We start from the raw sequence: 14346 nt of genomic DNA, 5'->3' as shown, positions 1-14346 counted from the left end.
ACCGGCAGTAATTTGAGAGATTTACAGTGCAAGCCTAGGCATGTTTACTCAGAGATCAAACTAACATTGCACAATGGCGCTTACTCCCTGGAAAGTGGGCACAGGAAGACGGCAGTCTTATAGCGCAATCCTATGCATGCTTACTCGGAAGTAAGTCTCTGTTGGTTCAATGGGACTTCTTCACAAGGAATAAACATGCATAGAATTCCAATGTTATGAGGTTTCTCGTTCTTTTATGGGAAAAAATACTAATAAAAATAACATTATCCAACCGAACTTGCCCTGAAGTCTCAGTTTCTGATCTCGAAGCTCAGTCCCTGAGCTCGTTGTAGGATGCTGAAAACACTCTGCACATGGGCTGAGACCCTGACATTCAAAACAGGCTTTGCAACTGAACACGGGGAAAGGTAGCTTCAGTGATCAGGAAGCCCGTGAAGGAGCAGCTCAGCAGTCTTTGCTCATGAGGAATTTGCCTGGTAGAAATCTCACTGACTAGCCCACCCAGCTTGAAGCAAGGAGGGTGATTAGGGGAGCCCTGAGCAATCCTTTGTGAACTGGAATTATGTGGATAGTACAGAAAGACAATTTGACAAGACCTATGAGCTGGGAAGATTCCCTGCCACAAAAACAACATGGATATTATTATAAAACCAGAGATAAGGGAGGTGCAAACTGTACAATCCCTTCCAGTGCTTGAATTGGGGGTGGGGGGGGAGGTTGGCCCTTCATGAGATTGACAAACCCCAGTTCATTACTCCTAGCTCCAGCCAACTCATTACCCCACATAGCCTTCTAAAAACAATATTGTGGAAGCACAAAAGGTAAGGGGGCTAGACGCCCTCCATCCCCCTATCACTGAAGCAGATTTCTGTCATCGTTTGCTGACTGCGGCTGCTTCATATGTGCTGTGTCCTGAGCACCCTGCAAAAGGAGATTATTTGTGCAGCACAGACTCAAACCATCCCAACAACCTTCTGACCCCACAAGGGCTGCACTGAAGACATGTGGCAACTAGGTGGGTGTTAGTCTGGTACTCTGGTTCATATTGGCTGCTTGTGTGAGGCAGTGGAATATCTTTCCCCCTCCCCCATAGCAGCCGACTGTGATTTTGGTTAATCCATTCCTTGATCCAGGCCAGCTTTTGAATGGGGCTTTAGCTACTTATATTCCAGTCCTGGAGTAGAGGCGGGGCTAACAAACAGCCAGCAGCAAGAGCCCTGAAAAGCAGTCTGCACTTGTCTCTCTGTACATAATATCTGTTTCAATAAGCCATTAATATTCCCGATTCCACTCCATTGCCTTGTCCTTGCATACCACAACGCTTTCCCTTGGATTCTACAACTGCCAGCAGAAATGCATGTTGGGAGCCTGAGGTCTTGTTAAATGCAGCAGCCACCATGAATGGCTTCGTGTTCTTGGGCCCCTCCTTGACTCTCTACCTGGTGTTTGTTTCTGTCCATTCTCCCAGCACAAAAGGTGGCACACAAAACCAGGTGAACCTATTGTTCACCTGGGTTGCAGTTCAGCTGGGATTCTTCTGCTGACGCCTTGCACAATAGTTTGGCAGACTATCAAGGGTAGAGCACCTACTCTGAATGCCCAAGGTCCCAGGTACTTTATTTTGCCTTGCAAAGTAAAATGTTCATTTTTGAAATGCCTCCCAAGCTTTAAATGACAATCTTGTGCTTTCCAGTGCTCTAGGTAGATGGGTGGGGGAGGAAAAATCTCTCTCCCAAACCCTGAGAGCTGTTGCCAGTCAGTGCAGACAAGACTGATCTAGATGGACCAATGGTCTGACTCAGTAGGAAGCAGTGTCTTATGGTTAGGCTAATCATAGCATAATCATGCTGTAATGCTGTATCAGTATGGGAAGAGTGCACAGCTCTTACATACATTTCCTATGACTTCAAAAGGGGCGGAGAGCACTCTGAGAACTAGCACAACAAATCCCACCCATGTATTCCTAAGGACAACCCACTTAGCCTGGCATAACATGATGGAAACAACACAATATTAAAAAATTAGATCAGAACCTTGCACAATACCAATCCCAGCATTTGGCCTTAATGAGATGCATTTAGCTATTTTCATACATGATTCTCACCCTCATCTTGTTGCATCAAGAAACACAGAACTACACCAGGGTTGCCAACATTCCTTCTTGCAGGGCTCCTGTGCGCCTTCAGCAGACACATCTACACTTGCAGAAGAGTTCTGCATCACCCCAAAGCTGGCATCCCACATTTAAAGAGTTGTATATCTGGTACATTTGAATCTTCTCACTTGCCCTGCAGCTTGTTCTGTGAAGCCAAATTCAGGACTCTGAACCCAAATCTCAGCTTTCTGATATCTGAGAGTGGACCAAAAGCTTGGAGAGCAATGTCCATCTTAAACAAAGCTCTGTGATTCACAGGAAGGAGAGCTGGTCTTGTGATAGTGCTGTGGTCCCTTTGCTAAGCAGGATGCACTTTGGTTTGCATTTGGATGGGTGACCACACTGTCCGCTGTAAGCTATTCCCCTTAGGGCAGGGGTAGGCAACTTTGGCTCACCTGCTGTTGTTGAACTACAACTCCCATCATCCAGAGCAACAATTTACTGTGGCTTGGGGTGATGGGAGTTGTAGATCAACCACAGCGGGAGAGCCAAGTTTGCTTGCCCCTGCTTTAGGGGATGGGGCCATAGTTCAGCGGTAGCTCAGTGGCTTGCATGCAGAAGGTCCCAAGTTCAGTCCATGGGAGCACCTCCAGGTAGGGCTGGGAGAGATCTCTGCCTCAGACCTGGGAGACCTGCTGCCAGTCAGTGAAGTAGAGTAGATGATACTGAGCTAGATGGACCAGGGGTCTGTCTGACTCAGTATAAGGCAGCTTCCTAAGTCATTTTATCTGAACATCCTCTTAGGGCATTGCAAACCAGCACCTACATTTTACCAATGCAGAAAGAGAACCAATGTCTGCTTGGGTTGGCGGTCCTGTTCCCTTATGTGGTCCCCCACCCCACCCCCGGCAACACAGACCTCTGTAGGCCTGGAGATGCTGCCTGCGTGGCAAACCCCCTTCACCATCACGTCTGCCCCGATGACCCACCAAACGCCACCTGGCCACAGATGTTCTCTTCAGTCTATCAGACAACCACGACTCCCTGAGTCTCGGTGCCTACTGGGCAAAGAGGCTGGGCTGCTAGACAGACAGCAGGGGCTGGAGGGGATGCACCAGCCAGGACGGCCCAGATAACTGCCCCTCTCTGCCGCCGCCGCCACCACCATGGTGCTGCTTGCCGGGAGGGAGCCTCTTTCCACTGTGTGCTGGCAAATCCACTTTCTGCTGCAGCTTCCCTCCAGAAGCTCCAATCAGAAGCCTCCCTGGTGACATCAGCCTTAAAAACCATAAGCGGGCTCCCTCTCTGAATGCAAAATGGGTTCAATAGACAATGCAGCTGCAATCCACCACGGCCCCGGCTCCATAGCGCGGCTCCCTTCCTCCCTGGCTGTCCTGCTGCATCCCGGCCAGCAAGCAGAGGCCTGGACACAGCCCCGGGTGACTCCTGGCCCAAGGTGCCTTTATTCAAGCTCACAGTGGGGGTGGGCTGCAGCAGCCCCACACCGCTGCACCACAGCCCCCCCAGAGGGGAAAGCATCTCCTTCTGGGCCTCTGCTCGGATTCTCAGCGGTGCTTGTCCCTCCTGCTGGCCTCCAGCCTAGCCTTGGCAGCTGCAGTTGTCTTCCGAGGGATGCCCTCCTCATCTAGGCCGCTGGACAGGCTCGCTCCGGACTTCCCAGTGCTTTTCCCCTGTGCCTAAAAGAGAACCGTGTCAGTGGGGTGGCATGTCCAGGGGCGGAGATGGCAAAACCATCACCTCTAGTATTTCACAGAGGAAACAGGGGGCACAGCTGGTGCTGTGGCAAGGAGCATGAATTTGTCCCCTTTGCTAAGCACAGCCCACCTTGGTTTACATCTGAATGGGTGACTATACATGAGAGCCGCAAGCGATTCCCCTTAGGGAATGGGGCCATAGCTCAGTCAGTGCATGCAGAAGGTCCCAGGTTCCCTTCCTGGCGGCATCTCCAAACAGGGCTGAAAGATACTTCTGCCTAGAGTCTTGGAGAGCTGCTACCAGTCAGTGTAGACAACACTGAAGCAGATGGGCCAATGGCCTGACTCAGTATATGGCAGCTTCCTATGTTCCTAGCTGTCTCTCAGTTCTCAGACAAAGAGTCACCCTGCAAGGCCGCTGAACAACTGCACCTGAGTGGAAGTGTGCTGCCACCTGACTGTAGACTGGGGTTTGTTTATTGTGAGCCCTTTGGGGGCAGGGAGCCATTTTATTTCATTTCATTTATTTATTTATTTAAATGGCCCTCTCCACCCTCAGCACAGCATCCCTCCAGTGGCTGTTGCCGGTGTCTCTCTTATGTTTCTTTTTCATTGTGAGCCCTTTGGGGACAGGGATCCATCTTATTTATTTGTTATTTCTCTGTGTAAACTGCCCTGAGCCATTTTTGGAAGGGCGGTATAGGAATCGAATGAATGAATGAATGAATGAATGAATGAATGAATGAATAATATTATTATATCTGTGTAAACCGCTTTGGAAATTTTAGTTGAAAAGCGGTATATAAATATCTGTTGTATTGTACTGTATTGTATTGTATTGTATTGTATTGTATTGTATTGTATTGAATCCCAGAGACAGGAAGACAATCAGGGCGGCCCTTCCATGAGGCAAGATGAGGAAGCCATCTCTGGTGTCACTTTGAGGAGGGCCACAGTGGCCAGCCCCCTGCCCCCACAGGTGCCACCCCACGGGCCTCCTACCATCTGTTGCCACCACCCTTCCTCCTCCCATTGGGGCATGCTGTTCATTGGCTGGGTTTTTCGGTTCTTACCACCACCTGGCCTGCCATGCTAGACAGGAGTGACTCCATGGTCGGGGGCTTCTTGCCATCTTGGCTCTTGAGCATCTTGAGGCGGCTCTTCTCCAGGAAGTCACACTGGTTGCGCAGGGAGTCTGAGGAGCAAACAGAGATCTTCTTGGTGGAGAGGCCCTAACTAGGTTTCCGAAAGGGGCGGCTGCCTCCAACCCCACCCTCCAGCACTTATACAGCACTTCTAATTTCCAAAGCACTTCACGGTTTTTACTGTATTCGCCTTCACCGTGAATACTAATGTAAGGCAGGTTACTATAATCTCCATTTTACAGAGTGAGAAGGGAGGCTGAGGGTGGCGGAAACTTGTTTAGCTTGGAAGGCATTGCCTCCCAGTCTGGAGAGGCCTTTGGAGGAGCCAGAAAGGTTGGAAGACCAGTGCAGGGTCAGCCCAAGACTCACCTTGGGTTGGCCAGCGGGTCCTATCCTGCACAACCTGGAGCTGCCTGTCCCCCTGTTCATTGGCCTGGATTGCTCTCCCAGCCCATGCACTGGGGCCCATCATGTCAGGGTCCTTCCACCATCGTACCTGTTTCTCCTCTGATAACAGGCAGCCCTGCTCTCACTATTTCATCATACTGCGGTAGCAAGGGTGGCAGCTCCTCAGTGTTTACTTTCCAGGGAGGAGGGGGGGGAGAGAGATGCTGGAGCTCCAGTCTCTCTAGAACACCACTCTCAGATCCAGAAGCACTTTGCACCTGCTCAGGAGCATGTTGGTCTGCTCACACTTCATGTGTTCCAGGGCTGAGCTCCGGCACTGAAAGCAGATCAGAGAGCTTTCTTTCACAGAGGAGAACTGGTCTTGTGGCAGCAAGCAGGACTTGTTCCCTTGGCTAAGCGGGGTCCGCCCTGGTTGCATTTGCATGGGAGACTAGAAGTGTGAGCACTGGAAGATATTCCTCTCTGGGGATGGAGCCACTCTGGGAAGAGCATCTAGGTTCCAAGTCCCCTCCCTGGCAGCTTCTCCAAGATAGGGCTGAGAGAGATTTCTGCCTGCAACCTTGGAGAAACCGCTGCCAGTCTGGGTAGACAATATTGAGCTCGATAGACCAATGGTTTGACTTGGTATATGGCAGCTTCCTATGTTCCTGTGTTCCAGATGCCTCCTGCCAGGACTGAGCTCTGAGAAGCCCTGGTGCAAATGAAGCGGGTCCCTACCCAGCAAATCTGTCGGAGGGTTGTTGAATACAGGATGAAAGGCCCGGTAGCCATGTTCATGTTTGGTTCCTGCAAAGAGAGAGCCCAGGATTAGTGACTGCGGCCCTCAGCATCTATCAACGTGGTTCCTTTGTTTGTACTGAACTCTGGATAAGTGCTATCCATCAGTTCCCAGAGATAAGCTGCCAATACTCCTGGCTGATTCTTACCCACTTCTGGCCAATTACCTTAACCCAGGGGTTCATAAATGTGGGTCCCAGATGTGGTTGGACCACAGCTCCCATCGTCCCCGGTCACAATGCCTTCATGCCTAAAGGGGTCTTTGGAGAAGGGGCCCCTTTCTTTGGGGCGGAGGCAATGCCAGGGCTTGGCTGACTGGCAGATAGCTCTGGCTGCTGCCTGCACAGCTGGGGGCTGCCTTATCCTTGTTCATACCTGGCACTCCACGCTCCACCTTACATACGTAGTAGACAACCCGGGGAGTGAGGAACTTGCTGGCGCTGTCTTCTGGGAACTTGACCAAGAAAAGTAGCTTCAGGGTCCCATTCTCTTCACACAAGTCAATGGGATCTGGAAAGGTAATTCTGGGTAATGAGATGCTGGGCTTGATGGACCTTTGGTCTGGTCCAGCAGGGACAGTCTTATTTCTTAGGACCTTAGAAACAGAAGCAAGTATGGGAGAAATTGTGGCAGAGACAATCAAGGATGTAAGAACTGCCTTGTTGAGTTTGAGCCAACATCCTGTCTCCAGCCACAAGAAGGACATGGAGGTGGCAGACTTATTCCTGGCATCTGGTACACAGAGAAGTACATACCAAAGCCGGGGCTCTCAGAACATGGTTCCCCCAATGCTGCTGGACTACTACCCCCCATCATCCACAGCCACAACCAGACCACGAGGTGGTTCCCAGTGGGAAACGCCAAGAGGTGGTTTGCAGGGAGAGTGGGCTCTCCCCGCAGACGCTCTCCCCGCAGACGATCAAGCTTGCAGCCCTGTGGGCAGCCAGATCGGCCACCCACATGACTACTGGCTCTTTCACGGAGTCAGCGGGGGCTGCAGGGATCGGGGCCACGCGGCCCCCAGAAGTTCCAGCATGCCCCGCACGAGCGTGTGGGGCATCCTGGAAGAGACCCACGAGCCCGGGAGGCTGTTTGCAGCCTCCCGGTCAGGGGTCTACTCGTGTGTCGCTGCGCACAACACACGCTCAAAAAGACGAGGTTAACGGGGTGCCCGGAGCACTCGGGTACTTTGGGAGGTTGTGTGTTTGCAGCACACGATTGCCCCAAAGTAGGCTAGGTTCCCTTAGCCCGCTTTTGGCCGATCGTGAGAATTGCCTCACTGAGTAGTACATGGAGACGGCATGGAGTTATTGTGGCTAAGAGTAAACCAGGGGTTCTCAACCTTGGATCCCCAGATGCTGTTGGACTACAGCTCCCATCCTCCTCAGCCGTGATGGTCTCTGGCCATTGTGGCCTAGGATGATGGGAGTTGTAGTCCGACCACACCTGGGAGCCCAAGGTTGAGAATCCCTGCAGTAGACCCATCCGGCATGACCTATCAGTTACTTCAGCAAACACAAGCAAGCAATTGTTCTGTTCTCCCCCACTCCTTACATCGCCACGCCAGGAGAGCTGTTCCATCTGGGCCAGCTGGCACTTTTCTCGATTCCCCTAACTGCACTTGTTCTCTCTCCCACCCACCGAGGCCAATATAGCTCCATCTGGTAATTACACTCACTTGGCTTTTGTACTTTTCAGCTGGAGGGATAGCAGGCCCTCGGCACTTGCTGGCATTGATGTCCTACAGCCTGAATGAAGGGCTCTAGGGGGCCTTTCTGCATGCTCCGATTTTAGCACAAGAAAATGTGCAAGTTTTCTTGGGCACGGTCCAAGCATCTTCCCTTGAAGTGGCACATCTGGTGTGGGTTAGGACTGGGGAAACCAGAGTTTAAATCCCTGTGAAACTCACTGGTTGACTCTGGGCCAGTCACTTCTCTCTCAGCCTAACCTACTTGACAGGGTTGTTGTGAGGATATAAAGATAAGCTTGTAAAGCACTCTTGGCTCCCAGAGGAAGAATGGGATAGAAATGTGAATCAATAGAAATAATGCTACAAGTGCTGGATATTTTGTACCTCCTGGAGAAAAGGTGACGTGTCCAGCTGCTGCTACTGTGTGTGCTGTGTGGATTGCGGCATCCTTGCGCTTCTAATCTGGCAGAGGTCTGCTGGTGGATCTCTCAAGGTAATCTGAGATTTGCAGCAAATCAGCAAGGACTTTTGCCTCCATTTAACAACAGTGGTATCAAAAATGCTGCAGTTCGGTGCAGAATTACTTGTCTGATCCCATGGGGAAATTGTACATCTCCGAGCCTCAGTGTTCCACAGCTGTGAAATGGGACTTTATGCTTAAGAGGGTTGATGCTGCTTGCTGTTTCCTAAACCTGCAAGGAGGCCTTGGTATAATGTCCCTCACCTGTAAAACAGGTGTGTCCCTTGGTTGCTTTTGAGCAAGTCCTTTGTGTAGCTCTGCAGCTAGGCAGCTTTAGAGTTGTGTGTTAGAAACTCTGGCCTGCAGTAACTCTGATGCAGATTTGTGCTCAGATATGGAGGTCATTCTAGTGTATGGCTCATGGGGATCGGCAGGAGACACTGGGCTCCCCCCACCATCCCAGCCACCATTTCGCCATTGGGTCTCTCACTGGAACATAGGAACATTGGAAGCTGCAAAGCTGCAGGCAGGAATCTCTCTCAGCCCTATCTTGGAGATGCTGCCAGGCAGGGAACTTGGAACCTTCTGCTCTTCCCAGAGTGGCTCCATCCCCTGAGGGGAAGATCTCACAGTGCTCACACATCAAGTCTCCCATTCAGATGCAACCAGGGCAGACCCTGCTTAGCTAAGGGGACAAGTCATGCTTGCAACTGCATCTGATTCTGGTTGCTGAGCTTTGGGATTTTAGTATAGAATGAAGTTGATTATGCAAGCCTGACATCTACCCACTCCCAAATCCACCTCAAGGATGCATGCCACCCCCCACTTCTGGCCCTGACCCATCCCACCCAGTGCCATTTCCAGAACATCCTGGGCTATGGGCCCTCCCCTCCCCTGGTCCTGTAGGAACTCATGGCCACCTCACCTGTCCTCTCCAGTCCCACCTTGGCACGCAGGTAATGCATTAGGAGTAAGACTGAGCAGTGGATGTTGGCCAGGAATTGCTGGTTGTCTGCAAGAACATAGGAACACAGGAAGCTGCCTTATCCTGAGTCAGATCATTGGTCCCTCTAGTTTAGTATTGTCTACCCAGCTTGGCAGCGGCTTCTCCAAGGCTTCAGGCAGGAGTCTTTCTCAGCCTTATCTTGGAGATGCTGTCAGGGAGGGAACTGGGAACCTTCTGCATTCAAGCTTGCACATGTGTAGTCTCCCATTCAAATGCAAACCAAGGCAGACCCTGCTTAGCAAAGGGAACAATTCATACTTACTGCTGCAGCAATATAGGAAGATGCTGAAAGCATCACCTCATACTGCGTGGGAGGAGGCAATGGTAAACCCCTCCTGTATTCTACCAAAGAAAACCACAGGGCTCTGTGAGCGTCAGGAATCGAAATCGATTTGACGGCACACTTTACTTTACTTTACCGCAAGACCAGGAGTCCTCCAAGGGGAACCAAGATGGCGACTAGAGACTGCCCTCCATACAAACACAAGCATGATCCCACCTTTTGCCGGAGGTGGCATCCTTCTGCAATCTTTTTCCTATTTGTGAGGGGTCCTGTGATTCAGCCTTCTCCCAGGGCAAGAATTATGCACACAGCTTAGCATCTTGAGGCAGGAGTCCGGGACCCTCAACTGCAAAGTTTATAAATATATTGAAGGCATTGCCGGGGGTGGGGTGGGGGGGAGAGACAGTGGAATGGGCAGGAGTGATATTCCCATTTGCAGATCCTGGCACGCAGTCATTCATCACAACAGCACTTAGGTGGACTCAGAAACCGTCAGGCTTTGCTACCCACTCACTGGAGAGGAAGGGAGCCACCGATCAAGCAGAAATCCCTGAGTCGAGTCAGAATGGTGGAAACCCAGGTCACCGCTTGCTACCAGAAATGGAGGAAGTGTTTGCAACAGCTTTCTGCTTTTGACAACCAGCCATCATGCTGGGGCCTCCACTCTTAAAGATGAATGACACGAGGTGGTCCAGAGCTTAATCTGGACCGTGCCGGGGGGCAGTCAAATGCACAATCTGTTTAAAAACGGGTGAATCTGAAGCCACACCAGCTGCTGCACTCTTAGGGGGACTTTGCAGGCTGCTCTGGCAATCCCTTCCATGGTTTGGGGGAAGGCACCAGGTGTGTTCTGCAGGGGGCAGAGGCCCATTAGGATCAGCCCCCTCTGCTTGCAAGCTGCCATCATGACCCCTTTGCCAGGAATTTGAAACCCTGAAACAGAAGTTGTATGCTGAGTCAGGCCATCCATCCATCTAGCCCAATCGTGTTTACTCTGACTGGCAAAAGATCTCCTGAAGCCTTCCCCATCACCTGCCATGTGATCCCCCCCCCACTTGGACTAGAGACGTTGCCGAGGATCGAACCTGTGCTCCCTGATAGGCTCCGTTCTTCCATGCCCTGGGTTGTGACTCCAGGCAGGAGAATCCCAGGCCGTCCCTCTCTGTGGTGGGTTCCCCCTTCATGCATTCCAAGCCTCCATCCTAGGGACCCTGGGATTACTGGGCCCCTTTCCTCTCTTTCATTCCAGCCAAGGGCCCCTGTCGTGAGCACATGATTGCCAGGAAACTTAGAATGGACAAAAGGAAGTTTTCCACCCCCTCCACATGGTACGTAGTTAATCTATGGAACTCTCTGCCACAGGATGTGGTGATGGCCACTAGCCTGAGTGGCTTTAAAAGGGGCTCAGACAAATTCATGGAGAACAAGTCTATCAGTAGCTACTAGTCTGGTGGCTATAGGTTTCCTCAAGGATCAGAGTTAGGATGCCTCTGAATCCCGGTTGCAGGGGAGCATCAGCAGGAGAGGGGGCATGTCCTCCTCTCTTGCCTGTGGGCTTCCCAGAGGCATCTAGTGGGTCACTGTGGGAAACAGGGTGCTGAACTAGATAGGTCTTGGGCCTGATCCAACAGGGCTGTTCTTATGTTCTTATGACTCTGTGGTAGCAACTTGCCTTACCTCCATGTTTAATGCAGATAAACATGCCCCAACTATCTTGGGCCTGGCTGGCAAGCTCTACCACCTTCTAGGGTAGCCCTGGGACCATTATGATGTCTCGTAACCTCATAATGGAACACTCAATGAGGACAACTCTGGGGTTAACTTTTCCACAGGCTGCTGGATCCCACCACTCTTTGAGACAAGATCCCGTCCGGGGAGGGACCTCAGTCAGGCTGTGCGGTTTAAAGAGTCACCACTCAAGGCATGGGAGAAGGATGGATGGAGCCTATCTGGGAGCACAGGTTCGATCCCTGGCAGCATCTCCAGTTCAAAAAAAAAAAAAATCACGTAGCAGGTGATGAGAAAGACTTCTGGAGATCTGCTGCCAGTCAGAGTAAACATGATTGCGCTAGATCAGGGATTCTCAACGTTGGGTCCCCATATGTTATTGGACTTCAACTCCCATAATCCCCAGCCCCAGTGGCCTTTGGTTGAGGATTATGGGAGCTGAAGACCAATAACATCTGGGGGCCCAACGTTGAGAATCCCTGGGCTAGATGGACTGATGGTCTGATTCAGCCTACAACTTCTGGCCAGAGTTTCGGTGGTGGTCTCAAATTCCTGGCGACAGGGATGGTAGCTTGCAAGCGGAGGAGGCTGTTCTTTCCTGAATTGCAGCACCACCACTGTAGATGGCCAGGCCCAGAAGGGGTACTGCAGCTTCAAACCCAGCAGCATCAGGTGACCTGAGGAGCCAGCAGGGTTCCACCCGGCCCTGCAAAGACTCAGGCTGGGAAACGTCTTGCTGCTCATTTGCAGACGAAGCTGCTCCCTGATTCCCACGTCCCATGCAGTATGTCTTCCCTTGAAGATGCCCTTGCTAACTAGATGAAAGGGTCTAAGGCTAAGAGGGTGTGGTCAGAGACAGAAATACTGAGTCAAATGGATTCTTTGATTAAGCCATATTTAATGCTCCTACACAATTCCCAGAGATGATGAGAATATGACAGGAACACACTTGGTTGGCATGAAGAGAAGTGAAGGCTGAGAACTATATTGGATTCACACATTGAGAATTTGGTCCCCATTTGGCCTAAATAAGGAAGTTAATTGGTTTTTAGGTTAAGAGACCTCCCTTTTATATAGGTGAATCGGGGAGACCTCTAAGAGATAGATATGGTGAGCATTTGTCTGATATGTGATATAATGGGATTCGTGCCAAACCATGATCTGTGCATATGAAAGAGAGGCATTCTGGATGAGTGGTTGGAACTAAAATCTCTGTATTGATAGTGGGCCGAAATTTGCAGAAGGGTAAAATAAAGGAGGCAATGTATATAGAGAAGTTAAAACCAGATATTAATGTTAAGGAAGAGATGGTTGTGGCTATGAAATTCATTAGTCTTTGAACGATGAAAACTGTGTTAATTATTCTTCCCCTGCAGCTGTGATGTTTCTCTCCCTATTCTCTCCCCCGCCTCCCCTGGCCACTTGTTGCTTATCTCATGGGAAGGAATTGAAGAACTGCTGAGACATTCAGTCTGTATTAGCAAATGAAGATGGTTTTTTTTACACTGAAACTGTTTTGCTTTTAACTTGTAATATCTGGTGGATATTTTATCTTTGCACAATAAAGAGGTCTTGGTGGTAAGAACTAAGATACAGTGTATTGTTGGCCATTGTTTTAGATTTTATAAATTGATATTCTTAGCATATATGTATAAATTTTTGATATACTGAAGGTCTTATTTACAAATGTGTTTGTAGATGTGGTTTTCAGATTGTGAGCCTTTTGTGGACAGGGTGCCATATTATTTATTTACAAATATGTAAACCACTTTGGAAACTTTTGTTGAAAAGTGGTCGATAAATATTCGTTGTTGCTTATGTCTAGTATTTTTATACTGATCTACATAATTATTTCTATGCAGTCTAGTGTGTATTTTATCCCATTTTAAATGTGTTCTATTTTATAGGAATAAGTTGCAGCAGGATTAGAAGGCTGGATACTTAATTCAGTGGAGCTACCAGATGCTTTCAATTCCTTATACTGCCATAAATAGGTTAGACAGAATCTATTTAAGCCATTAAGCCACCTAATGGCTCAGCAGGAAATGACATGTCCTAAGAAGTATGAGGTTGATGGTTTGAATCCCTGCTGGTACCTATATCGGGCAGCAGCGATATAGGAAGATGCTGAAAATATAATATAACTATTATATATCTCATTATATATATATAATATATATATATATATATATATATATATATATATATATATATATATAACACTAGCTGGCTCAGGCACAGATCATCTGCATCTCTGACGCCCACCCGGCCCACTTCTCCTCCCCACCCCACCCGCCCGCGGTTTCTGGCCGGCTTTCAAGCTAGCCCATTCCTCACCCCAGCGGCCAGGCCTGCCACTGCCACCTCCTCACCCCGGAAGCTGTTCTGGGCCTGCTGCCACCTCCTCCTCACTGTGGCCGGGCTGGGCCTGCCACCGCGGCCTCCTCACTGCGGCCGGGCCCGCCTCCTTCTCCGGCAATGCCAAGTCCACCAGCCAGCCAATTGCCTCCAGCTGCGCATGCGGCTCCACCACCCGCCCAAACTGCTGGCTGCCCACTCTACGCTGTTTCATGTCTCAGTGACAGAGGGGGCAGATTAGTGAGTCAGAGGGCTAGAGGGGTCAAGACATTGGTCATCCCTTCTCTACTGCTCTGACAATCCCTTTGATATGTAGATTACTACTCTCAGGGACTTCCTTCCTTCCTGCCTCTTCCTCTTCCCTTTCCTTCTCCCTTGCAACACACACGCTCCTCTCTCCCTGCACCATGTGTGCAGAGATGCAGAAACCTTTCCTCTGCATCCAGCTAGATTAGAAATCCTATCTCTCCACTTTCCTATCTAGAATGGAGTTCTCCAATAAAGACTCCTTATATTGATTTGAAACTATGAACTGGCTCCAAGTTTCTTTTGGCTCTTAGCAGACATGCATGCCTGGGCAGACTCCACTGTGTCTTGCCTCTGTGCACTCTGCTGTAATAGAAGGGTATCTCTTGCCAGAGAGAATTCCCAACATATATGATATTATACTGTAATATGATT

At 50.0% G+C, this 14346-nt stretch overlaps 1 protein-coding gene and 1 long non-coding RNA gene across 5 annotated transcripts; one reads left to right on the top strand and one right to left on the bottom strand.

Moving 5' to 3' along the window:
• Positions 1–3539: 3539 nt before the first annotated feature.
• On the bottom strand, positions 3540–11346 carry C11HXorf65 (chromosome 11 CXorf65 homolog). Of its 4 annotated transcripts, XM_053274342.1 has the most exons (7): positions 11257–11324; positions 9796–9925; positions 9216–9302; positions 6516–6650; positions 6081–6149; positions 4884–5005; positions 3540–3792 (listed from the first exon to the last, which is right to left on the bottom strand). In XM_053274342.1, the coding sequence occupies exons 2-7, from the start codon at positions 9812–9814 to the stop codon at positions 3661–3663; spliced, it is 564 nt and encodes a 187-aa protein (XP_053130317.1). In that variant the 5' UTR covers positions 9815–9925; positions 11257–11324; the 3' UTR covers positions 3540–3660. The 4 variants fall into 4 exon arrangements, with proteins under 4 accessions (XP_053130317.1, XP_053130316.1, XP_053130319.1 ...); XM_053274341.1 differs by lacking the exon at positions 9796–9925 and having other exon boundaries at positions 11257–11346; XM_053274344.1 differs by lacking the exon at positions 9216–9302.
• A 60-nt stretch (positions 11347–11406) lies between these two features.
• Positions 11407–12905, top strand: LOC128335535 (uncharacterized). Its single transcript, XR_008311650.1, has 2 exons — positions 11407–11593; positions 12684–12905. It is a non-coding gene; the product is annotated as an uncharacterized LOC128335535 (long non-coding RNA).
• The last annotated feature ends 1441 nt before the right edge of the window (positions 12906–14346 follow it).

Source organism: Hemicordylus capensis, chromosome 11, assembly GCF_027244095.1.
Source record: "Hemicordylus capensis ecotype Gifberg chromosome 11, rHemCap1.1.pri, whole genome shotgun sequence".
NCBI classification, from domain to species: Eukaryota; Metazoa; Chordata; class Lepidosauria; order Squamata; family Cordylidae; genus Hemicordylus; species Hemicordylus capensis.
This window is presented reverse-complemented; position numbering and strand designations above follow the sequence as displayed.